The sequence below is a fragment of the Cryptomeria japonica genome, chromosome 4 (assembly GCF_030272615.1).
Source record: "Cryptomeria japonica chromosome 4, Sugi_1.0, whole genome shotgun sequence".
NCBI classification, from domain to species: domain Eukaryota; kingdom Viridiplantae; phylum Streptophyta; class Pinopsida; order Cupressales; family Cupressaceae; genus Cryptomeria; species Cryptomeria japonica.
The window spans coordinates 584,175,379-584,202,891 of NC_081408.1; the positions used below are offsets into that span (position 1 = coordinate 584,175,379).

At 36.7% G+C, this 27,513-nt stretch overlaps 1 protein-coding gene across 2 annotated transcripts in view; it reads left to right on the plus strand.

The window, feature by feature from the left end:
- The window catches only part of LOC131076267 (uncharacterized), a 101,094-nt gene that overhangs the window by 34,752 nt on the left and 38,829 nt on the right, over positions 1 to 27,513 (plus strand). For both annotated transcript variants that reach the window (XM_058013356.2, XM_058013358.2), the window contains exon 2: positions 10,333 to 11,863. In XM_058013356.2, the coding sequence (XP_057869339.2) occupies positions 10,388 to 11,863 (1,476 nt within the window). In that variant the 5' untranslated portion in view covers positions 10,333 to 10,387. The remainder of the gene's footprint in view (positions 1 to 10,332; positions 11,864 to 27,513) is intronic.

Genomic DNA, 27,513 nt, shown 5'->3' on the forward strand with positions numbered 1-27,513 from the left:
GCATACCAATTTGGGATGCATCAATGCCAAAGAAATAGAATTTGAAGACCACATTTGGAAAGGCAATAAGCTAGTGAGAAGACTTTGGGACAGTGGTCTTATTGAGGCAGCCTCCTTTCTGATCTCAACACAGAGTCAATGATTTGGTGTTGCTTGTGTCAACCACAACAATCCTATGACGAGGGAGAGAAGCTCACTGAATGCACGAGGTCTTTGTAAGTGCGGAGGGAGTGGCATATTTTCTATGTTTTTGTCATTTTTTAGTTGAAACTTATAGCCTTTGGGCTTTTTTTTTTTTTTAATTTTATATATTATATATCATATGCACATTTACAATGATCTATGAAAGCAATTAAATTTTAGTAATTTGTTCGACTCTCATGCGAACTCTGAATTTATCTCTAATTTTATGTAATAAAGACCTATAGTGATATGATTGTGTTTGACGGGGACGTGTCTCGACCCTGAAACCTGTTAAAACTTGAACCAGAAAATCTGAAAATCTGAGAACAGAAAATAAATAATGAAACACAATTGAACAAGCCCTTATCAAGCGAAAACCCTCCACCTGAGGGTGAAAAACACAGCCCACTCAAAATTAACTTTATTATATCTCAGAAAATAATACAACTGATGATAGTCTCAGAATACTATCAATCATAATAATAAGAGTTCGATTCTCTATGAATCAATCATAAAATGAACTCAGCTGATACAACTCGAATACAATCCAAAGCCTACTAATATCAGAAACTTTGTATGCAGAAGGAATACACAATATTTCTGATCTGACAGACACAATTACAAGGAAGAAGAAGCCGATATATAAAACTGCCAAAGAAGAAGAAGAAATGGATACGAGACAAGGAAGAATAATAATATAGCACATTGGAATTCCTAGTGAAGAGTCACACAAAGGGAGAGGGAAAGGCACAGACAGTTACACCTGTACCGACAACCTCATCATCTTCACCGACAGCCACATCACTTTCACCGTCAGCTGTAGCAACATGAAGGGTCACCGACAGCAACCAAGACAAGATGAGAACGGAAGCTAAAGAGTCAAAACTTAGACGAAATAAATCAGGACACGGCATAGATGATCTCTATCGCTGCTATATCTTCAACAAAACCCTTGTCCCCAATCCCAATGCAGTTTGGGTATGTTGGGACAGTTGGGGATGCCCTCTGGCCATTCCCAAAAATATTCAAAATTCCAAAATGTTTTAGAAATATGTTGCAATAACAAGAAAATCGTAGGGACATTTGGTTGTCTCCGAGGCAGCTAGGGACATCTTGACTGTCCTAGAGATGGTTGGATGTCCTTGATGGAAAGATTCCTTTTTCTAATGTTCAAACCTTTTTTTTCTTCATGACATTAAACAAATACTGTTTTCAGAGTCCTTCATGAATCTAATTAACTTATACAACTTTTAACTATTATATAAATGTTTTAAAATTCCTTCATGGCTTTAAAAGAATAGTGTTAACTATTATATAACTTATGTCGTTAACAATGAATCTGAATCATGACATAATTATTACTGTTGTACTATTGTTGCTGCTTGATGTCACTGCTGTCATGATATACTTATCACTGCTATACTGCTGTCACTGTCTTTATATACCGTCACCCCACTGTCCCTGAAACCTGTTCTCTGTTGTCTTGCCACCCCTATCCATGAAACACCATGGAATATAGGTATATGATGAATGCGTCATCAATGTTAGCATATGAATATTTGAAATTTCCCTATATGTTTAAAATTTTCCCTTTTTACAATAGCTGTCCCAGAAATTGGACTCTTAAAAAGACGTCCCCTGCCATCCCTGTCTGGGAAACTTGGTGTAACATTGCTGATCATTATGCTATCTCTTTGTTCTTCATGAATGTTTGACGGTTTTCTATGTTGTATTCTGTTGCATGTTCATTAGAAGTTAGAACATAGTAGTTTACTAATTAGGTTATTGCGTTGTCCCCCATACCCCCATGTTGGGTCCCATGGTGTGGATCAATCACTCACTTTGACATGTTTTTAGGTATTGAAGTTGTGGATGAAATCAATAAATAATTGATAATCATGAATATAGTTTCCAAGCAATCAATTCTTTTTGGCATGAGAAAATGCTTGATGCCAAGTAGTGGAAATCTTCCATGAGCAGGCTGAACTCTTGGTAACGTCAGAATGATAGTCATGTTAGTTTGAACGTTAGAGACATGAATCATCAACTTGCAAGCAACTTAGCCTTCTAGAATCATTAATCCATGGCATGCAGTTCCTGAGGATTGGCAATTCCACTCCCCACATAGCTACCATTGCAAGAGAAGAACTAACCTGGTCAAATTCTAATCTTATTTTAATCAGATGTCTTTGTTTTTCTGTACATATTGTAAAGCTTAATCTCAATGATGATATCTCCGACTCTTGAACATAAATTCTTTAGCAGATGTTATCCCTGAATATGAAGTTGAGTGCCATGGTGTATGGGCCGAAGGTATTGGTGACCATGGCCTGGTTTGCGAGAATTTTCTGTAGTGCATATTGAATTTGTGCTAGGATCACTTGGATGTGTTGAGACATGGACCAGCTAGGACTCGAACCTAGGACCTTCCATACATTGTTGGAGTGCTCTACCACTGAGCTACTGGCCCCCCTTGGACTAGTCCATCGTCGGTCTGGGTGTGGATTATTTCCAACACCAACACCCCCCCTTAAGCCACACCTCTTGTGTGCTTGGGGCTCCTAGCCTGAACCTGGCTCTGATACCATGGTATCAGAGCTATAGTTAAATCGAACTTGAGGCTATTCAATTTTGTGGAAAATTCAAAACAAGCATATATTCAACATCACATTTCTTCTAATGGCTAGCGCTATTAGATTTGAAGATAGACTCGGAGGAGGTGATGACTTCTCAGCATGGAAGTTCAGAATTCAGATGATTCTAAAAGAAAATAAAGTCGAATCATTTGTAAAAACTGAAACTGCAGTACCTGAGATTGAACTTGACAAAACAACTTGGAGAGAGGGAAATGAAAAGGCCATCAAAATCATAGTTGATGGGGTGAGAAATAATATTATGCCCATCATAAGGAAACATGAAACGGCCTACAACATGTTCAAAGCACTTGAAGATGCATTTGAGATATCCAATGCTAGTAGAACCTTGGCTTTAAAAAGAGAATTAAATCATATAGCTATGATCAAAGGAGAATCAGTCAATGCCTACTTCATGCGAATATCAGCCCTAAGGGATGAACTAGCAACCCTTAGATATGAGATCCAAAGCAAAGAATTAACACTCATTGCTCTAGATGGGTTGCCTAGTATATGGGAAACATTCGTCCAAGGCATCAGTGCAAGGGATGAATTTCCAAAGTTTGATAGGCTAAAGGCAGATTGTCTCCAAGAAGAATCAAGGTTAAATAAGAAAGGGATCAAACAAAAGAATATAGATGAAGATCTTTAAGTCCTAAATACAAACTCAAACAAGAAAAGCAAGCAGAAACAATTTAGGAAGAGAAAAGGTCGTCATCGCAAGAACACCTTCAAGAAGGACCTTTCACAGATTCAATGTTACAGATGTGACAAATTTGGGCACTATGTTGCCAAATGTCCAGAAAGAGCCAAACAACAAGCCACATTTGCCAAAGCAGGAAAATCTAAAAGGGAAGATGACTCCGAGAAGTATGTAATCTATTCAGCACTTACAAACCAAGCATCAAACAAGGTTAACTCCTGGGTGATTGACAGTGGCTCATCCAGACACATTACAGGGTTTAGAGAAGTGCTAGACTCCATGATAGAGGAGAATGATGAGGAAGTGACTATCGGAGATGACTCCACACATCCAGTTAGAGGAGTTGGAACCTGCACCATCAAACTAAAGTCAGGTGTATCATTACAACTTAAAGGAGTACTATATGTCCCAGGCATCAAGAGAAACCTAGTCTCCATATCAGCACTAGAGGATAGTGGATACAGAGTGACCTTCATGGACAATAGAGTGTTGGCTTGGCCAAAGAATTCATCCATCAAGAAAGCTAAAACCATTGGTCAAAGACAAGGCTACTTGTATGAGCTGTGCACAGAGCCCAACCTAGCCCTAATCCATGAAACCACATATGCTAATGAAGTTTGGCATAGAAGACTAGGTCACCTGAATTTTAGAGCTTTATCATCAATGAGAAACCTTGTCACAGGCCTACCCAAGTTAAAGCAATATCATTCAGGGGCATGCAAAGGATGTGCCCTAGGTAAAAAAATGCTAAGGGTGCTTTTCAAAATAGTACTAGGAAAACAAGCAAAATTTTAGAGTTAGTTCATTCTGATGTATGTCAGCCTATGTCCATACCTTCTTTAGGGGGATTTTTGTATTATGTAATATTTGTTGATGACTACTCTAGGAAAACTTGGATCTACTTTATGAAGTGTAAAGAATTAGAAGAGATCCTCAATAGGTTTAAAGAGTTTAAATCACTAACAGAGAACTACTCAGGAAATAAAATTAAAACTCTAAGAACTGATAATGGGGGGGAATACACATCAGAATTATTTAAAGATTTTTGTAAAAATTCAGGGATTAAGAGGGAGTTAACAATACCTTATAAACCTCAACAAAATGGGGTAGCTGAGAGGAAAAATAGGACAATTGTAGAAGCTGCCAAAGTCATGATTCTTGATCAGAATCTAAATATCAATCTTTGGGCAGAAGCAACTAGCACTGTTGTATATATACAAAACAAATGTCCTCACTCCCATCTTGAAGATAAAACCCCTGAGGAAGTCTTTACTAAAACAAAACCAAATATCAGCCACCTTAGGATATTTGGGTGCCCTGTCTATATTCATGTACCTAAGGAGAAAAGATTAAAATTAGAGCCTTTTGGAAAAAAGGGGAATACTTGTAGGATATAGTGAAACCTCCAAGACCTACAGAATCTATATACCTGGTCAGAGGAATATTGAAGTGAGTAGGGATGTAATCTTTGAAGAAGACTTAGCCTTTAAAAGAGCCCAAAGCTCAATAGAACCTGAAGTCTATATCCCTACCCCTAGCATAGATGAAGACCCTGCTCCTGAGCTTCAGAGGGAGAGAGTCTTGAGGAAAATGAAAGTGAAACTCAAAACCCACCTAGAGAAAATTTCAAGAAAAGACCACTATGGGCCACCAAAACTGTAGAAGAAGCTTAGAAATATGCTGCCCCTTCAGGAACTTTCAGAGAAAGCAAAAGGCCTAACAAACTTACCAACTACGTCACCCTCCTAAATGATCTCTCAAAAGCAGAACCTACTAATGTATCAGATGCACTTAAACATCAAGTATGGAAGGATGCCATGTCTGAAGAATACCAATCCATTATGAAAAATTATGTTTGGGAAATTGTCCCTAGGCCAGCTGGGAAATCTGTTGTCACCTCCAAATGGCTCTTCAAAATCAAACACGCTGTAGATGGCAGCATTGAGAAACACAAGGCTAGATTTGTAGGCAGAGGGTTCTCTCAAAAGGAAGGAATTGATTATGAGGAAACATTTGCACCTATAGCCAGATGCACCTTAGTAAGAGCAGTCTTAGCCATTGCAGCATCAACGGGATGGAAAGTTCATCAGATGGATGTTAAGATATCATTCCTTAATGGTGAGATCTTAGAAGAAGTATACCTAGAGCAACCTGAAGGGTTTGAGATTCATGATGTAGAGTCTCATGTGTGTAGACTCAAGAAAGCTCTCTACGGGCTTAAACAGGCTCCCAGGGCCTGGTATAAAAGAATTGATACTTATCTCTCAAAACTAGGCTTCTCCAAGAATGATGCAGATCCTAATCTCTACTATAAGCAAAACAAAGATGATATGCTAATATTGATTTTATATGTTGATGATTTGTTAATCTCCGGAAAAGATCACCTCATAGATCAGTGTAAGAAATACCTTGCTAAAGAATTTGATATGAAGGACTTGGGACTCCTTCATTACTTCCTAGGTTTGGAAGTATGGCAGAATGCTGATTGGATTATACTAAACTAGGGTAAATATACCTTGAACATTTTAAAGAGATTTGGAATGCTAAACTGCAGACCCATGACCTCTCCTATGGAAACAAACCTTCTTAAACTTAAGGAAGCACCAGCAAAATCACAACCCTCAGATCCTATCTGTATAGGCAAATGATTGGGTCCCTGATGTATCTTGTAAATACGAGACCAGATATATGTTATGCAGTTAATGCCTTAAGTCAGTTTATGTGTAAGGAGATCCATCTGATTGCAGTAAAACACATTATGAGATACTTACAAGGTACTCTAAACCTTGGTTTCAAATATGAGAAAGTTGATCTAGACCTACACGGATTTACAGACTTAGATTGGGCTGGAAATGTGACTGATAGGAAAAGCACTTTAGGGTGTTCGCATCAGTTTAGGTTCAGCCATGATATCCTGGATTAGCAGAAAGCAGTCTTTTGTAGCTCAGAGTTCCACCGAAGCCGAATACATTGTAGCTTCCATGGCTGCCCGAGAGACAGTATGGTTTAGGAAGTTGCTTATGGGATTGTTTGGAGAGCCTGTGAAACCTACTATCATACATTGTGACAATCAGAGCTGCATAAAACTTTTAGTAAATCCAGTGTTCCACGACAGATCCAAGCATATTGAGATTCCATACCACTATGTGCGAGATATGGTAGACAAAAATGTGATCCAATTAGAATATGTTTGTATAGGAGATCAGACTGCATATATTTTGACCAAACCTCTTTCCAAAGTGAAGGTTGATCACTTCAGAAAAGGTTTAGGTATGATAGAAAGGTAATTTGCTTTGTAATCTGTATTTACATATCAATAAGATGTTTAATGTGTAAACATTTTTGTCATGTTAGGACATTTTAGATTTTATCCCCTGGGTTCATATCTAAGAGGTGACGATCTCTCAAGATAATGAACATTTGTATGTAGACATTATAAGGTGACGATCTTATGATGTTGAAATCAGTTATCATGTTGGATCTCTGGAATGTCATGGATGTGCCATGACTGTGTTGTGGTAAAACATTTGTATAAAATGTTAGTGCACATACCACAACTTGGATAAGATGAGAATCAACTTGGATAAGATGAGAATTTAATCATCCTCATATGTTTATCCTTAAGTATTGCATGTTGAGGCAATACTGATATCACGTGCTTAGGTGATATCCTATCATCACAAGTTGATGTGATGAATGTTTGTATCACGTGTTTAGGTGATATTTCATGTCATGTGATTAGGTGATATGATTCTCTGAAGAGTCAGATTATGTAAGGAATACTGATCATCATTGGAATTGTGATGCTTGATATGTTGTCTTTCATTTATCTTACCTAGCTAAGAGGGAGTGTTAATGCATGATAGCCTCGGTAAGATAAATGATTGGATGAGAGATAAATGAAGTCTCTCATGCAATCATCTATCTTATCGATAGACTATGATAAAGACTTCAAGTTATTGTTCCTTCATTTGATGATTATTCTTCGATTTATATATATTCAACCTTACTTGCAAATTCCGATCAATGCTTAACTATCGATAATTATCGGATGTAAATCTCATAGCACAGAATACCGATTGGTATCGGTTTACATTGAATCGTATGCACACCAAAAAATATCGGTTAAACATATTAACTGTGTGAACACCGATTGTTATCGGGTTTAGTTTATAACTAAATACATACCGATTAGTATCGGTTGTCTTGCTTATGGTATACATGCCGATTAGTATCAGGTGATTTGTTAAGTTTTATACACCGATTGGTAAATACAATGATAAATGAAAAGGTGCAATCAAGTAATATCTTGATTGGTCATGTCTAATAGACATGACCGGTCAAGGTATTGCTTGATCCTCCTTGCATACATATATATATCAATCGGCATTTGTGAGAAGGACATTGAAATCGATAAATGCTCTTTTCATCTGCAACGTACAAGACAATAATCAGATTTATTATATTAAAGATATAACACATACTTGTAAGAAAAGATAACCTTGAATATAACTTGCATCTTGAATTGAAAATTGAATAACATTTACAGGATGAAGGTGTAATCTAGGATTTGTGGACAGTCCAGTTTATAGAGGCAGGCACAAGTAGAGATCGCCAGTGCCACCTAGGGGCAGCTGGTGGAAATGAACATAGGAAATGTAGTTTGTCTATGTAATGGAGGAAGTGTGCAATGAGTGAAATCATTAAATTATATTGAATTGACAAAGTGAGAACAAACAAATGCCTTAGAAGTTTTCATTGATCATAGAATTTCCATTTTTTTAAAAGAAACATAAGAACTTTTTGAAATTACCAGAAGCAAACCATTACTGATAGGTGTAATTCATTTATTTTCTACATATGCTACATATCAAGAAAATTGGATGGTTGAGAAGATAAAGCTGTAACCAAAACCTGAAATTGTGACTGGCTGAGCATTGAAATTCTGATGCTGACTGGTGATTGTTTGGTGAGAATTGATGTAGTATAATTGATATTGGCATTGTTGTGGAGTTTAATTTTGGTGCAGGACCAACATTGGCCTGGGTTGGGCTGAAGCCCAAGGTTCGAGTTTTCTACCAGAGTTGAACTTTGTACAGGTGATCCTTCAATGAATTTTGACAAAAATGTGGATGAAGTGAACATTGGGGAAACTGATTGCATGGAATTTGTCACTGTGCATTAAGACAGAAATTGTTGTTAATGTCAAGATGTACTTGGCATGGTTGGCCAGATATGTGATGTCAAAAGTGAGAAAAATTGGTGCATCTGTTGACATAGCAAAATTTGAATTGATGTTGCAATCAGTTCCCTTTAATAATCAATTGCTTACTTTCTAAGTGATAACAAAGTACAATATAAGGCCTTTGACAGGAGCCTTAACCTCGGCTATGTTATTTGTATAATGGTGAAGTAATAAATTTTCTTCTTGGTTTCCAGATAACTCCACCTCTTCCTTTTCTTCTCTAGATTGCCATTTTGCACCACGTTGAACTTGAACTTAACAAAGCCATCATAGTAGCGTCCATTAGAGACCTTATAAATTTTCTTCTCCTTTTTGCCTTATCAGGTTTCCTTGTCAGAGTTTGACAAAAATACTCATTTTACTTTGGATTCTTTTCTTCTAGTGATGGTACTTTGAATTATTTATGAGGCATCTTTAAGAATTGTAAAGATTCCAGAATTCAAATGATCTTTTCTTATCAACAAAATACTAGGGAAACCTTTCACAAAGCACAAAGGTATAAATTTTTATTTTTATCTGGGGAAAAGATCACTATCTAATTTACAGGTTAGAGCACATTTGTTGTGTCTTATTGAGATTTTGTGTAATGTCCTGCAGTGATGTTGCATATAATTTCCATGCTTCCAAATTGTTTGCTTCACTGCTTTGAAAACTTAAAAAGCATTGGAGATAAACTTTGAACACTTAAAAAACACAGGAGACAAAACTATGAAAACTATAAATAATGAAACAATGAGATAACCCTGCAATAACTACCAATTGTTTTCGACAGGATAAAAAATGTCAGTCCAAATTAATATGCCTGTTAAACAAGAAGGTAATAAGTTCTTAAATGTTAGAGACAATATCTATTTAGGTGCAGAATATTGCTTCCAATTGATCCCGGGTCATTGATTCCTTAGCGCTTTCCCCAGTATAATGATAATAGGCACTTGCTACTACTATATGAAAATGGATTTACAGATAATGATAGCATATATAACAATTGTATTTGTGACAGCAACAATTCAGACTATAATTGCAAATAAACATTGATCATGGTGTCAGTATACTATATTTAAATCAGAAAACATTTTCTGAAATATTTTGTGCTATTGGTGATCTGGATAAGTCAGAGTTCGTAGGAAAGATGTAAATTTTTAAGGTCTCATGGAAACTGTTAATTGTCACATAGCCAAAATGTCTTACAGGGTTGATGAAACAAATGTTTGTATAAGGAAGAACCTACTACAAAACGAAATAGAACACACCAAAATATTCTATTAGATTTGATAATTGATTACATGTAGAGTTTAGAGTGAAGATAAAACAATGCATGATAAATAATCTTAAATTAATAAACTAGTCTAAATTAAGTCACTAAAGTGACTTTATTACAAAAGTAAGTCGTAATAATATCTAATAGGCCCTTATATGCCTTTATATAAACCTCATATGATTGAAATATATTTCATCTGAGGTCTAATAATTCTCTTTTTTAGATATGTTTTTGATCAACTAGGTTATTTTCTGTATTATACAAGAGTGCCATATTGATTTTCTAACACTTATAAATATCATTCTTGCAGTTCATGTGTTTGTGCCATTAGAGCCGGATGATAGACATTTCATTTGGTTTGACTAATGGAGGTTGGATTAAATGTTCCATATGAGTTAGAAGATGGGGAATTACATCAAGATGACTGCTTGGATCATCCAAATCATGTAAAAGAAGTTGCTAATAATCTTGGCAAAAATGGAAATAAAATTTCTGATCCTGCATTACGAGTTGGTGGACAACAGGAAACTTTAGAAAAGTTGTCTGACAATCAAAATTGTACGCAAAGTGATGTATCTACTATCAGGGAAGCTGGAAAAGAATATGTTGCTGTCAATTATCAAGAGGGCAGTATGCCATCCCTACAAAATTCTGAAAGATCATATGATTATCAGAATCATATCCAAAGAGACATGCACAAGAAAACATACGGAAATGATAGAAAGGAGACAGGACATATGATGATCAGTGAGCCAATAACACACCCAAAAAGCTGGAAAAGAAGATATAAAGATATTAATCATATACAAAAAGATGGTTGTGATGCCAGAAAAGCTGGAAACGCCATTACAGATATCATTGTTCCAAGTAGAGATTCTCACGAGCAAGGTACAAAAAAGAAAAAAATTGACGATTCAAATCATATGGGAAAAGATACATATGAACCCATTGAAGTTGGAGTTGACACTAGAGATATGAGCATATCTATAAGAGACACATGTAAAAGTAAAGATAGAAAAGAGACAAGAGATATGATAATTAGAGGGCATAGAAAAGAGACAAGAGATATGATAATTAGAGGGCCAATATCAGACCAAGAAAGTTGGAAGGGTAGAAGTCATGCTGATGTTAATCATTTACAAACTGATGGATTTGATGCCACGAAAAGTGGAGAAGCTATTGGAGGTATCTTTCTTCCAGAGAAGAAGCCATCCAAGGGCACTAGTGAAAAAAAAAGTTTTCAAGATTCAAAGCATATGGAAAAAGATGCAGATCAACCCATCAAAGCTGGGGTTGAATTTAGAGATATGAGAAGAACCATTAGGGATTGGATTGATTCAAAGGCAGAAGACCGTTCTATCATATGGCCTCCAGTTGTAATAATTGAAAATATAATAACTGGATTTAACAAAACTACAAATAAATGGGATGGTCTTAAGAATAATGAGATCAAGAGTTGTTTGAAGAGTATAAAGGATCTTGAATACAAGAAAGTGATGGCTATCTACAACCACCACAATGGTCATCGCGGTAGTGCTGTGGTGATTTTTGATGCAAATGAAACAGGATTCATGAATGCAGACAATCTCAGCCAATGTCTGCAGAGGGCTGCTAGAGGAAGAGAGCACTGGTATACTGTAAAACCATGGGGCTTGCCAGTCAATGAAATTGATATGGAACGCTGGAATTCAAAGGGTCTTGTAGGTGATGATGGAACACGATTAATCTATGGATACCTTGCAGACCCATCAGATTTAAGCCGGCTTAGATCATATGTGAATAGGGTGTCAGTAGAAAGCTTTGTTAAAAAGGTGTTGGAACCAATGAAACAAAGATGCCAGGTATTTAAAGTACCATCTTAAGAATTTCTCCTCAGAGCAATATCCATGCAAATTTGGGTTTCTTTATTTCCTCTTTGCTTTATAAATTTCTTCCTTTCTGAAAAAATGCATAGTGCTGATCAGTTAAATTAGTTTGAGTTTATTTTATTTTTTTATACACTTTACTTCAATAAATTCTAGACATGTTCCACCTATTGTCTCACAAAAAAAAATACTTTTATTGGAGCCAGCATTGATCATTCATAGGAGTAAAATGAAGCAAAGATTTTTTTTGTTTTTGGAAGTATTGCTCTAACAAGTACTACAGTTATATACTTGTACTAGTGTACTAGTATATGCTGATTCTAGAAATAAGTTATGTTGAAATTTTTTTAAGCAAGATTGCACATGCACTTGTTTATAGCTTCAAATATTAAATGAATCTCAAAAAATGAATGTAATAGGGAAAGGATATGACATTTTAAATTTCACTGTGTATTGGTTATCTTAAGAAGGAATTGAAAAGTGCCTTACTTAAAAGGTGTTTTTCTCTTATCTGGAAGTGACTTTTCAGTTGTAGAATATTACTATATATATACTCAGTAGGATGTATAGAGAGTATTATACATACAGTTACTTATGCAGAAACACCTAGATACAAGCCTAATATTAAATGAAAAATTGAAACATTAAGCCATAATTTACTTAGTTGAGGGTGAAGTTGCAATTGGTGATTGGGTTGATTTATGCCCTTAATAGTATTTTGCCAATATTAGTCATCAGCGGTGCTGCTTATCTAGGATAAATATACTGATTTTTTTGTGTTATTAGAAAGGCACACTTTGTTAAACACATACATTTATTTTAAATGCGCATTTTTGGAGAGGTTATATCAAAATTTGTATTTTCATCTCATATTGATTATTTAACCCTATGATGTTCTTAAGCTAACGTGTCTGATCTTGGAGGATGTCTAACCTTGTGAGTTAACTTTTTTTTTTAGGTAGATGAAAGGGGCCGTAGCTTTATATGTTAAAATTACCATCTCAGTTGGAAAATCTGTATGGCTGATTCACTCTGCACTTGTGAATGATAAGATTAAAGATAAGAACCTCTTACATAAATAATTCTAAGTACATCATGATGCTGGGGCCCATTATAAGCACAATATGAACATAAAGTTTGAGTACTTAGAGTCACCGTGGACTCGGCATCCCAAAATAGGACTCGGACTCGAGACTCGACAAAAAACAAGGCTAGGTCTCGGCAAAGAAGAAAACCATAGTTTTACAAAATAACAAAAAGAAATTAATGCATTTAGATAACATAAGAGCCATAAATCAAACATTACACATGTCATATGATCTTCAAACACTCAATATTTGAAATTTCATCATTCATGAATCATAATCAATGATCATACTGTTGTGACGTTTTCACACATCGCCCCATTGCAAATGGGGACCCATGTTTTTTGCTTTTTAGGGTCTGTTTTCTAGGTCTTTTAGGGTTTTGTCAGTTGGCCTTTGCATTTTTGAGTGCTGTCGGGGAGATCATGGATAGCAGGTCCTGCTCGAGTGAAGTCCTGATCCTGAAAATTTTGGCTGAGTCTGAAAGTCCTGATCCTGAAAAATTGGCTAAGTCTGGAATGTCCTGATCCTGAAATTTGACTAAGTCTGGAAACTGAAAAATCTCCAAAAACTAGATTTTACAATATAACTCCTGGAGGTCTGAAACCACTCTCAAACATCCTAAAAGTATATATGGAATATAACTTAAAGTATAAGACTTATACTTAAATGTTATATTCCATAAAAATTATCCTGTCGGAGAGTTCGAAAAGTCAAATTTCGCTCCTGTCCTTCACTGAGGATCCAGAGCGATTTTCCAAAAAGTGCTCCCATCTCTCTCCAAGGGACCAAAGTGATTTTCCAAAAAGTGTAAATTTCTTGCAAAGACAAGGCAAGTTTGTGATTGAAATGAATGGAAGAGGACATGATTAGCCCATTGAAGATAATTTGGGAAGCTAGCAAAGGACGGATAAGCTTGAAGTTGAAAAAGTGCTCCTGTCCCTCACTGAAGGACCAGGGCGAAAAACATGTTATCTAGCTCTTCTCGCCAAGTTTGGACAAATCAAGGTCAAGGCGCAAGTTTGAAATGATGTTTAAAATGCTTAGAGGTGGAATTGAGATGCAAGAGTTGCAAATTTTGACGACGATTGGCAAAAGTGCTCCCGTCCCTCACCAAGGGACCAGGGCACAATTTCCAAATATGACCATTTACCTTGCATTTTGAAATGATATTTTTATTACCAAGGCTCAAGATGGAGTGAAATGTGATATTCTACGCCTGGAGGATAATTTGAAGTTGATATGATCAAGAATTCATGCAATGGACTCAAAAGTGCTCCTATCCCTCATTGAAGGACCAGGGCGCTTTTTATGAAACAACAAATTCCCTCCGAGATTATGCTAAGGCAAAGTTGTGTGAGATGGGAAAGATCTTCTAAAGCAGGGTGAATAAAGGTTTGACTTCAAAAATTGAGAATCCTAGCCTAAAAATGAAAAAGTGCTCCTGTCCCTCACCAAGGGACCAAGGCGAAATCTTTGGAAAATCAATTTTGCCTTGCAAAAACAAGTTAAGCATGCATAGAGTGGACAAAAGAGATCATTGCTTACTCCACAACGAGAATCGACAAATGAAAGATGAAGGATTGAGGACAAAAGTGAAAAAGTGCTCCTGTCCCTCACTGAGGGACCAGGGCGAAAATGTCCTAAGGCACGTCCCTTCTAAAGATAAAATGAAATCAAACTCAAGACTCCAATCAGAAATGTCATTTTAAAATGCCTAGATGAAGTTTTGAACGTGAAAATGAGGAATGCAAGGCCTAGATTGAAAAAGTGCTCCTGTCCCTCTCCAAGGGACCAGAGCGAAGTCATTGGCATTCATTATTTTTTACCATATTTGGGCGTTAATATCCTCCAAATCGCATTAGATGCCAAATTGCTAACTTTGGAATATTTGAAAAAATTAATTAAATTGGCATTTAATAAATTAATTTTGGGCCTAAAAAAAAATCGAATTTCTATTATAAAGGCATTTATTTAAAATTAATTTTTGTGAAATTAAAAATTAAAAGTTGAGCGCACAAGGCATTATTTTGTCTTTATTTATCAAGTCGGCCTTCTTCTTGGTGGTTTTTTATTTTATTTTAAGGCTTAATTGCTAGGTCAGCCTCATGGGTAAGTGGAAGGTGAGCGCTCTATATATTGGAGGTGTTGTTTCACAATTCGAATCATTCAATCATCCTTTCAAGTGCGAAATTGGAGAGCAATTTGAGGAGCGAAATCCAGAGGAGTGGAGCAAATTTCTACTAAGTGTGGAGAAGCTAGTGGAGGGCGAAATTCATCTTGAAAGCTATTGGAGAGGAGAATTTCTTGCTAGATTGGAGGATAAATTCCAGATGTTTCGAAGGTATTTGAAGGCGAATTTCCAGATTTTTGAAGAGGAAGGTGGAGTTCTTTTCCAAGCTAAAGGAGGTGCATTTTATCCAAGGGAGAGCTTTGATCTACACTTTACCTAGCAAAATTCATCTATTTTTACGTCATTTCTTAGAGTTAATTCTCAAGAGGAGGTATGGCAAAATCATCTTGACACCCTTATTCAAGGTTTGATTTTTTTTGACATTTTTTTTAGAAAAGTCTAAGTATTTCATGGTTAATTAGGAAATGATAACTCAAGATTTATCATGAAGTTTCCTAATTAAAATCTTGAATCTTCCTTTTAAAGTTTAATTTTTAGATTTCAAGATATATTACTAATTTTGAAATGTTGTGTAGGTATCAAGATGGCGACTCCAAAGCTCGGAGGATCTACAAGTCGGCAGGTTCTCATCAAGGACGATCAAGCAAGGACAAGGGTGACCTCCTTCAGTCTAGCATTGACAAGGATGACCTTCTTCACTCAAGCGTCATCAAGGGCGACTTCTCCAATCCAGCATTCCAGGGCGAGGTACATCAACATCCTGCACATCAGAGACAAAAGAAGTCGGAGCAAAGGGTTCGTTGAAGAAGCAGATAGTTCCAGATGAATTAATTAAAGCTAGCTTCTCAACAACATCAAGTTGAATATCTACCAAGTTACAAGTGTCAGATGAGGTGGCATCCCAGTCATCACTCCTCCAGTCAAATTGATCCACCTCAACAATGTCCAGATTCAATGTACCTAACTCATGGGAGATGGCACAAACTCCGATGTACCTACCCCAGCTATCCATTGGTCGATTTTTCCAGAGAGGACATGTGTCCAAGCAATACAATTTTATCATTGGTCAAACATTAAATGTTATGTAATGGTTGTAACAAACCCTAATTAGGGTTTTCATTGTAAAATCTTGGCCATTGATCTCGAATTGGTCTAAGCCATCGAATTGTATTGAGGGCACTATATAAGCCCTGGCATTTCATTTGTAAAGGCAATAGATAGAAAGCAGTAAATAGAAAGCAATAGAAAGGAGTTAGTGAATAGAGAGTAGTTAGAAGGTGATTAGAATAGCTATTAGAGTAGAATAGGAGGACAAGGCAAGAAATTGTTGCCATTGATTGTAAACAAACTCCATTTTCATTGAAGTAATGGTGAAGTGTGTCGTTTCTTGCAATATGCATGGTTTCTTGTTGAATCTACAATCCTAGATGGTAGATGATTAGATGAGTGGAAGAAATGTGCTTGATTGATGGTGGAATTCGTATATCCATACTACTAGCAGTTTGTTGATTGCAAACTTGCCTTGTGTAGTCAACTGGAATCATTCAGCTTAAGCTTAACTTCAATTGTCGCTTCTTCATTGATATGCATCAACCTGATGGTGTCTATGCCTGCAGTGATGATTTGAACATCATAAAGCTTTCCTTCGAAGATCGCACTAGCCTTGTGGAGATGGTCCTGCGATGTCAAAACAAGACTTAGTTAGAATTTCATCAAAGATCATTCATTGCTCTTACATTCTTAGTGTTAGGATTAGATCCTTTCCTCGCCCTCATTTTTTTTCCTTTTTTCAATTCTAAGCTAGTAAGAGCCTGTGTTCCAGCAATATTCAAAGCAAATCAGACGTTCAATCATCAAATGTAAGTCCCCTTGTGATTCCAGCAAATCACATCATACCACAAAGAGCTTATCCACACGTAGAGATCCTACAACAAAGAACCTTGAAGTCATCCTGATTGATCCTTTTCGCGATATTTTCAGCATTCAGAGACTTTACTCAAGAGAGGATAAGGTACCCTTGGGTATTTTATTCTGTGTTTGATAGTGTACAAAATACACGTCAACACATACTCATAATTTCAAACTTTCAAATGTATAACATATCATAAGTTTATAAATGTTTACATATAATGATATATCAAAATGAGAAAAAGCAACCCAAAAAAATCTACATCCTCCTCTTTCCTCTCCTAATGTAACTCAATTTTTGAGGTCTCAAACTAGAAGGTGCTACAAGATGAGTTGTTTCTTGTTTTTCAAAATCAAAACTGTCTTCATCCTCCTCCATTGCATCCAATTTTGCTACTTCTCTCTCCAATTCTACAAGATCTTCTTCTGTAAGGAGGACATCATCATTATTTTGTTCATTGACAGTCCATTCACCATAGGGATCAATATCATCCAAGTTGATGGACTCATGTGAAACACCCTCCATCTTTCTAGTTCGAAGGGGAAGGTTGCACTAGATGAAGACAAGATCATTGAGGCATTGCTAGGTCAACCTATTTCTCTTCTTTGTGTGAAAGTTCTCAAATAAACTCTAATTGCGTTCACACCCAAAAGCACTACATGGCTGGGACAAAATATGAATGGCTATCTTTTGAAGATTAGGTGTGCCAGCACCATAATTCTCCCACTATAAATCTAGAAAAAATCATTTAGAAATATAAGAATTAAGTAAAAAAAATAAGAGTCAAGTTTCTAATTATTTTATAAGTATTGAACTAAATTTTTTACCTGGTTGTTGTTTTTCTCTCCTATCAATTGCTTGAGCTGAAGAAAAGAGTCCCTCCACACCCTTATAGAGAAAATTAAATTAAATCAAATATGGATATTTCTAGATACTCAACATTGCCAAATTCATAAATAAGATATAGTAAATCTCACCTCCAACTCATTAAGAACCTTGTCTCTCAACTCACAATTAGGTGCCATCTTATCAATGAATGTAGTAACACCTGCCATGACCTCCTCATCAGCCTTAAATGTATTAGAGAAGTAGGCCAAGGCATGTATCGGCTAGTGGAGTTGGTTTGTCCATCTACGATCAATGATGTGCCAAATGATTTCATATTTTCTCTTGTTTCTGCCATAGTAATGTGAAATGGCTTCTTTGGCCTTATCCATGGCCTCATATATGAAACCCATTGGCATGCCCTCTCAGTCCACCATATGAAGAACCTTACCAAAGGTTCAGTCACTTGAAAAAATGAAAACAAATTTTAAATTATTACAAAATTTACCCCTAAAAAACAGTAAATAGATTATCTTGTATAAAGTTTATGTTTGTGTTTGTTATTGTTGATGTGCTTTTTATGCATGTGCACACAGAATAAAATACCAAGGTATCTTATCCTCTCTTGAACAAAGTTATTCGAATGCTGAAGATTTTCCCAAGGATCAATCGAAATAACTCCAAGGTTCTTATATGTAGGGTCTCTACGTGTGGATAAGCTCTGTTGGTGTGATGTGATTTTGCTAGAATCACAAGGGGACTTACATTTGTATGCCTGAACGTTTAATTTGCTGGAACTTGAGTCCTAACTACTCACCGGGATAATAAAGAAATAGCAAAAGGTGAAAGGCTCAGAAAATCTACTCTAAGGCCTAGAATGCAAGAAGATGGATGAATGACTATTTGGAATCCTACTAGGCTAGGTCTCACCATCAAACTGAACAATTCGACACCGACTCAGTGCAATCTTTTAAGGGAATTTTGAAGATGTTCAAATCGTTATACCATCAGACACTGATCACCATTCAAGTTAATGCATGAACAATAGAAGCATAACAATTCGAAATTAAGCTCATTCAATGCCAGTTGACCATGCAGGGCGCCCTTACAATCAGTAAGAGGCTAGTGGTTTGGACTAGGCGGATTCCAAGTGAGTGCATTCAACAGTTTTTCTCCATTCAATCTAATTATCTACCATCTAATATGAAGACTCAACAAGAAACCATGCACATTACAAAGAAACGACATATTTCACCATATCTTCAATGAAAATGGAGTCTTTTTACAACCAAGGCAACAATTTCTTGCCTTCTCTTCCTACTCTATTCTAATTACTATCTAAATTTCTATTCTTCTATCTTATTCACAACTAACCACTATTAACTATTGACTCCCTATTAACCTTTACAAATGAAGAGCCAGAGCCTTATATAGAGAGCTCCTTACATTTCAATGGCTCTGATTGATTTAGAAAGAATGGCCAGGATTACAAGATATAAAACCCTAATTAGGGTTTGTTACAACAAACTCCTTTACCCAATGAGAAAATTACATTTAATGCATGAGAACCAATGGGAAATAGGGGTAGGTACATCGAAGTTTGTGCCTTTGTGCATAAGCGGGATTCACTGAATCTGGACATGCTGATGTGGACCTTTTTGACTGGAGGAATAGTGACTGGGATGCCACCTTGTCCGGTACTTCCTCTGTGATGACCTTTGGTCGATCCTCCTTCATCCTTGATATATTTGAGAAATGATGTACCTTTCCTTGGCTCTCCTATGCTTGATGAGGCTTCTTCACAGTCAAGTGATTTCTTCTTCTCTACCATCTTGTGATTTCTTCATGTGATAGAATGAGGTCCTTGAGGATGGTCAGCTCCATTGCTTGCAATTCCTTGAAAACTTGAAGTCCTTCAACTTGGAAGTACTTTGAGTCCTCTCTCACGCATTTGAAGTGTCCTTGATGATGATGAAGCTTGAAGAAGTCGCCCTTGTCCTGGCCCGATCTTCCTCTAACTTGGTCTTGTTGATCTGCAAAACAAACAAAAGATGATTAAGTATACATAATATATTCATTCTAACATAGCATTTCTTACCTTAAATCATCAACAAGAAGGTATTAGGATTAATTTTGCTCTAGACCCTCTCCAAGGACAGGACCTATAATGAGATTTTCGCTTTGGACCCTCTGAGAGGGTCAGGAGTGAATTTGGCATTTTTGGACAAATTCTTCACATTTTGTGACCACAACTCACTCAAATGCATGCCTAAGGATGCCTCAATCCACCTCAATCAATGCTAGGCTTGATACAAAATTGGGAGCAAAAGGAGGTTTCAAGAAAATTCGCTTTGGACCCTTTGGAAGGGTCAAGAGCGATTTTTGTCTTATAGTCTCAAATTCATCTTTTCCTTTGCTTCAAATCACTTCTCAAGGCAAGTATACATCAATCTTCTCTCAACCATGCCTTAGGAACCAAGATTTCGACCCCAAACAAGGAGCAAATAGAGGTTTAGGAAATTTCGCTCTGGACCCTTTGGAAGGGTCAGGAGCTTAGATGAAATTCGCCCTGGACCCTTTGGCAGGGTCAAGAGCGAAATAGCTATTTTGCTCAATTTTCCTTCATAAAACTTCATTTCTCATCCTTTTCTCATAAAAAACAAGTCTTTTGCCCTAAAAAATGCTTAGGAATAGGTTAGTTCAAAGGTTTGAACAAGGTACAAGGCTTCTTGAAGAAATTCGCTCTGGACCCTTTGGAAGGGTCAGGAGCTTAGGTGAAATTCGCTCTAGACCCTTTGGAAGGGTCAGGAGCGAATTTTGCATTTTTAGGCTTAATTTACATCTCTTTTCACTTAGCTTTGTCTTAGACTTGAACTTTGATCCTTTTCTCTCCATGATCTTGCAAATTTGCCCTTACTTTTGCTCAAAATGACAACCATTCAATGACTTTGGTGAATAATTAGGTCTCCTCAAGGATTTCGTTTTGGTACCTGTTGTGCTCGCACACACCCTTGGTTTAGGTGACCCCCTTTTTTTGTCTGCTTGTGTGGGAGGAATAGATGCTTCTGCAAATACCTTTCATACCTCAAAGCCAAAACACCCGAGTTTGCTGTGGCTAAAAATCAAATCATTCAAGGCTTTCCAAAAACTCACGAAATCCCCAATCCACCTGAAACTTGCAAAATGGCCTTTCAGGCCGACTTTCAAAATGGCTCAGAGAGCTGAAAATGGCAAATAGCAAATCGCATAAGGAGGAAAAAATGAGAGAAATTAAGAAAGTTTGCAAAGTGCCTACGAAACCCGAAGTTGGGGGTAAAGTGCGTAAAAGATAAAGGTTTGCAAACTCCTTCCAAACCCTGAAATCACGTTATAAGGTAAGTGGGAAATGTAAAGTTTGAAAGCCCCCCTCAATCGCCGAAGTTCGGCATCCATAGGGAAATCGCGAAAAGGTTAAATCCTTGCAAAAGACCCTATTTCGCCGAAATTTGCAAATCATGTAAAATCGCTGAAGTTTAGCACTAAAGGAAGTCACGGAATATAAGTTTGCAAACCATCTCAAACCCCCGAAGTTTGCATGTAGTGTGAAAAGCGCGAAGTATTCTAATGTTGAAAAAGAGACCTCATTCGCCGAAATCGCGACTTAAGGGAAATTGCGATGTAAAGTTTGAAAAACCATCTTACTCGCCGAATTTTGGCGATAGCGCAAAATGAAAGGGCGTTAAACTTTGCATTTCCCCCACCAAAATCCCGAGGTTTGGCATAACTGCGCGAAATATAGAGTTCTAAAACCTTGCAATCACTCCAAAACGCTGAAGTTCGGTAAAGTAGAAAATCACGAAAGTTTTTAAAAGTTTTCAAAACCCCCTCAATCTTTGAAATTCACTAAAGAGGGTAAAGCCCCGAAATTTGTCATAAACTTTGCAAGAAGTCTAAAATTCCCAAAATTCGCATTACAAGGGTAAATTGCAAAATTTATAAAGTTTGCACGAAGTGGAAAAATGCCGAAATTCAACTGGAGGTAAAACCGCGAAGTATATAAACCTTTCAATCGCTCCCCAAAGGCTTGAAGTTTGCATAAGGATGTTCAACTTAAAACAAAGTTCGCTCATATCACTTCATGGCCAAGATGATAATCTCGCAAAAAGCTTCCAAAGGGCTTGAAGGGCTATAAGTTGGGCATTGACACTTAAATAAAACAAAATCTCTCAAAGGTTTGACTCGCCTGAATCTCGTTCAAGAGAGCAAATTAAAGATTGGGTTTCAAGATACATCTCACAAGGAGCTTCATCGAGACTAGGCCAGACATTTAGAAATTTAATGTTTGATAAATTAAATTAATTAATTTTTCAAATTGATTTATTAAAGTGAAATTGTTGGTCGCAAGACGTCATTGAAGAACCAGGAGGAAGCCTGAAACGACAAAGCCAGGCACTAAAAGCTGAAGAGGAAGATGCAGGAGTGCGAGAGCAACCGAACATTGGGAAGCGTGCCGTTGGGCGACAAGCTAAAGTCCACCACCGGGACCAAAGACCAAAGAACACTCCGAGTACAACAATAATGCGTTCTCAAGAAAAGTGCACAAGCTGGATTTAATTCCAGGAATTCAGTTTTAAAAACTGAAACTGTTTTATAACTGCCTATGGGTCCCGCGCAAGACTGCCTATGGGTCCCGCGCAAGATATTTTTGTGGACAGCTATGTCCAACTGCCAAATTGACCGAATTAAAGCCAAATAGTGGCAGGTAGTTGGGATTGTGGTTGAATGGATGACTGAAAGTTTAATGAGCATGGGTTAAAGCTGCCAGCTTCTGGATGGCAGGTTGCAGCCCTTGGATGTAGTCAATCCTAGCCTTTGATTCAATATTGTAAAATCTATAAAAGGCAGAAGCCTTTCTTTTGTAAAGAGTTAGAGATTTTTGTTAGATAGTTAGACTCTGGTGAGAGAGTTAGATTTTAGAAGTTAGAATAGGTTAGATCTTAGCAGTAGCATAGGGATGCTGCAGAAATTGTTGTAATAGGCAGCTGAAATCAATATATAGACATTGATTTGGTGTTTATTGTCTTGTTTTCATCTTGTTTGCATGGTTTCTTTCAGCATTTTAGATAGATCTTTTTGTTTTGGGTGTGTAGGTATTTGATAGATTCAGGCTCATACCATTGAGGATATACTGATTGTGTATCCTTTTGTATGGTTAACCCGAGCCTTTGATTGTGCTTAGTTCAATTGCAGGTGTCCGTTTGAGCTGCGCCAGAATTGGATGCTTAGCCGTGTGTTTGCAGTCTGAAAATCTTCCAAGTCCCCTTGAAGATTGCATCGTTCCTGCAAGGTTGTGACCTATTCTGGCCAAGCAGGAATTGGTTATGTTGAATCCGTGTACTTGCATACCAGTGTTGTTAGTTTTAGATCTCCTATCCCTTCCCTTTTTGATTTTATTTCGTAGTCTGAGAATTTTTGATTTCATTGGAGGCACCTATAGACTTTAGGAACACCAATGCACCATTAGAAGCCACTAAGAAGTTCAGGAGAGTCCTATTCTGTCCATCTGTCCATCTATCCCATAAAAAGCTGCATCCGTTTCTCCTCCAAAATTCTTTTTGTTCATCAACTACAAGCTATGTATTTTTTATGGTTTCCTCTAGCAATGGCCTACTCAAATCTTTAACTATTGGGGTCTTAAACCCCTTGCCTGCAATTGACAATGCATTCACCAAACCTTCCCAATATGGTTTGTTCACCACATTGAAAGGTAAATTAATGTAGTACCAAAAATTTGCTGCTGCCATTTGTTGGTGGGTGTTTTGTGACCACACCAACATAGAATAAAATACCAAGGTATCTTATCCTATCTTGAGCAAAATCTCGTGTATGCTAAGATTGCGAAAGATCATATAGGTGACTCCAAGGTTCTTCTCTGTTAGGTCCTGACGTGTGGATAATGTGATGACCTCTTCCTAAATTCACCCTAAAAACATAAATTAGCAATAATTTTAGGATTTAGGAATAGGAGCTCATCCTTTATACAAATTGATTTTTTCCATATTATCCATTCATAGCTAATATTATGCATACCTATCAATCATGTACTTATGCCAATAATGAAATGTTAAAATATTTTTAAATAAGATAAATAGATTGTTAATTTGTTGTATGATTTACCTCCCATAGTTTGCATGAGACTCCTCTTCCCTATTCTGCTAAACTTTACAAGATGGAAGATTTACTGTTCCAAGGGTGCATGACACAGTCTACATGCGGCTCTCTCAAGGATTTCTACCTGTCTTGGGACATTTTCGCCATGCGACTGATTTACTCTGCCTTTCCCCTACACACTCCCTATCTTTGCAAGTATTAGAGAAAGATAAAGAATCAAATCACTGCAATCTATGGGTTAGGAATTAATTTCAATATGGCATTATTTGAATTACATTGTCAATTATTTACTTAGTAAATTTTTGTCCACATTTTGTTGTTATCATTACATGTGGTAAATTTGACCAATAGAAAACACATTGCTTAATTATTACCAGTATTAATATTATTGATAGAATTAACTGTGTGAAAGTTTTGTATTGATTTATGAATACTTTGTCTTATCCGTATTAGTTGCAATAACCATATTAATATAGCTTATTAGTATCAATTATATTAAATTGTATTAATGATACTAAGTTGTAACTAAAATATTGTTTGAATTATTAATGTTAAATTGTATTAATAGCAGACCATATTGCTGGTCTTCATATTGTAACTGTTAACTGAATTATTTAAATCACTCTTTTAAATTGTAATATATTCTAACAAGGTCCTACCTATTCTATAGTCTCATATCCACCATGTGCTCTCTCTCTCTCTCTCTCTCTCTCTCTCTCTCTCTCTCTCTTTATATATATATATATATATAGAATTAATCATAAATTACCATTTTGTAATCAAACTTACCTTTTGGCTGCTGTTGGAAATTCTCTCTGCAGCAAACTGGACTGCCCGATGGTATTCCCTCCTCTTTTTGGTTCAACTGTATGCTTGGCTTTTCTTCCTTCCTCTTATCTCCCGTGGCTTTTTATTATCTTCTCCCTTCCTTCCCCTTAAATAAGGTAAGAGTGTGTTAATGATTCTTTTGGGGAGAGACGTGGCTTTATTGAAAGTCACGTCTTCTCCTTTTACCATTGCTTAAGGTTATCGTGCCTTTTGCTTAGCGTTTGCTATAATTACATTGGATTAAAATCTATTTTTGGGTTAATGTTCCTTTATTAATTAACATAGGAAATATTTATTTATTATTTTTAAATTGGTGTATCTTATAATCAACTACTGATTATTAATCAGTAAATAATATATCAACATTTAATACATCAATATAAATGTACACAAAAAGAATTAGAGATTAGAATTTGAACAATTTATGATTTCTATTATATTGGGTTTTTATTATACATAGATTAGGCATGGTTCGTGACGGATTGTTGCAAATATGGGTGTTATGGAGGGGACATGACGGATAAGCTCAATGGTCGTTGTGATATGCGGGTAACACAAAGGGACTTACGTTTGAATCATTCTTCACTTCTTCTGCAATGCTAGCTGGAACGTCTTCATCGGATATTGCAATTTTGTGATGCTTTCTTTTCGAATGGACACAACTGAAATGAACTGAAATTAAAGGGGAAAGGGTTGGAGAATCTATTCTACTCCTAAGGACAATGATATCAATGGATAGTGCTCCAATGGACGAATTCCACATTAACCAAGTACTACTTCGCCAAGCTTAGCAACAACTTCACAGGACCAATGCAATCTTCCAAGGTTTATGCAAATAATTTTCATATCATAATGAACACCATCATAACGAATAATGTACATTCATTGTTTAATGATCGAAGTTAAGCATCCATATAAAAAGGCCTAGGCTAACTTTACACTACAAATAGAATCATCTATGTGCAATAAGTATGAACCATTGAAATTCATCAAACATTGTCACATTCTCCATTAAAATCAAAGTACTTCCTCTAACAATTGAGAAATTGGAAGAACACCATGCAACAAGTTGAAATAAACATGAATCCACCATATCTTCAATGAAATCATATTTTATTTCTCCAAGTCTTACAACAATGTCTTCTCCTTCGCCTACTCTACTTCTACTCTAAGGAGCAAGAGCTCTTTGCTTCTAATGAGCTAAATATCTAATGAATTACAAATGAGAAGGCAGGGCCTTTTATAGAGATCCTCCCACAAATGAATGACCAAGATTGATTTGAAATCAAGGGCCAAGATTTCAACACCATGCAAACCTTAATCAAGGTTTTCACCAAAATGAACCCTTTGTGGCGCCAAGTAGTGGGCTTGTCAATTAATAAGGCATCACACCCTTCATGTATTTAATGACCCATCACTCCAAATGAGGTGCCCTCTATGCAACAAATAGCCCACCACTCCATTATGCATTAAATAGCTCATTGCCCAAAATAGGACGCCCACTATCCCTTTTCTTGGCGGCCAATTTAATGAATTTGGTCATTACGGTTGGGAGACATTTGATTGGCCAAAGAAGGTGATGGGGTGCCACCTTAGCATGTTGGACGTCATGTGGACCCGGTGACTCATCACAAGGAATATTACATTTTGCATCATTTTGTGATCAAGGTTCTAACTTTGATTAATTTTTCTGAAATGATCTTTACTTGATCATTTTCTTCCTTCCATGTACTTGCTTGGGAATTCACCTTCTTGGAATATCTTTCCTTGTCGATGATTCTGTCATTATTGAAGTCTGTCATACTTGAACTAGATCTTAGGAACTTTGAATGTCTTCCTTGAACGTTTGGAATTGGAATTCTTCCTCCTTGCTCTTTCCTGACTGGGATCTTGGACTTCTAGAGGAAATTCAAGATAGTTGTAAATTCTTCTCATCTATACTTGCTTGAATCTTGAGGTCTTTCAACTAGCATTCTCTGCAACTGGAATTCCTCCTCCATGAACTTCTTGAGGCTGGATTTCTTCTTGAACTTGGATGTCATAAACTGGATCTGCTCATCTTGGTGCTCCATGCCTCTTGACATCCCGATATTGTCTTTGGATTGGATAGATGAATTCTTGATGTTTTATCATTTTTTGACATTTTCAGATGGGTTCATTTGGAGCTTAGAGAAGGAATTCTCCATACTTAGTCAAATTTTTGAGTTTCCATTTTTGAGGAATTCTTGAGCGCATATCGATGTTGGAGGAGGATTTGTCAACACTAAGCAAAATTTATCATTTCTTCCCTTCCTGGAGATAGGCGCCTTTGGAGCCCGGGGAAGGAATTTTTTTTACTTGGTGAAATTTCATCCTTCCTTGCCATCAAGAAGCTGGGCGCATTTGCAAGGACCTGAAGGATTTTCCATACCTTAGTAAAATTTCAAATTTCTATGACCTGAGGAATGCTTGGGTGCGTTGTGGACTGGAAGGAGGAATTCTTTGATACTTAAACATTTTTTCACTTTCCAAGAATTCTATTTTGCTTGGGAGTCTGGAGGAAGAAATTTCCAACACTTAGCCAATTTTACACGATTTCCAAGAATTTTGTCCTGAAGGAAGGAATTTTGGTCATGAGGAAAAAATCCTTCTCCTCTTGGATTTTGCACCCCAGGAGCCTACCTGGGTGCATTTTGGAGGTGAAGGAGGAATTTTA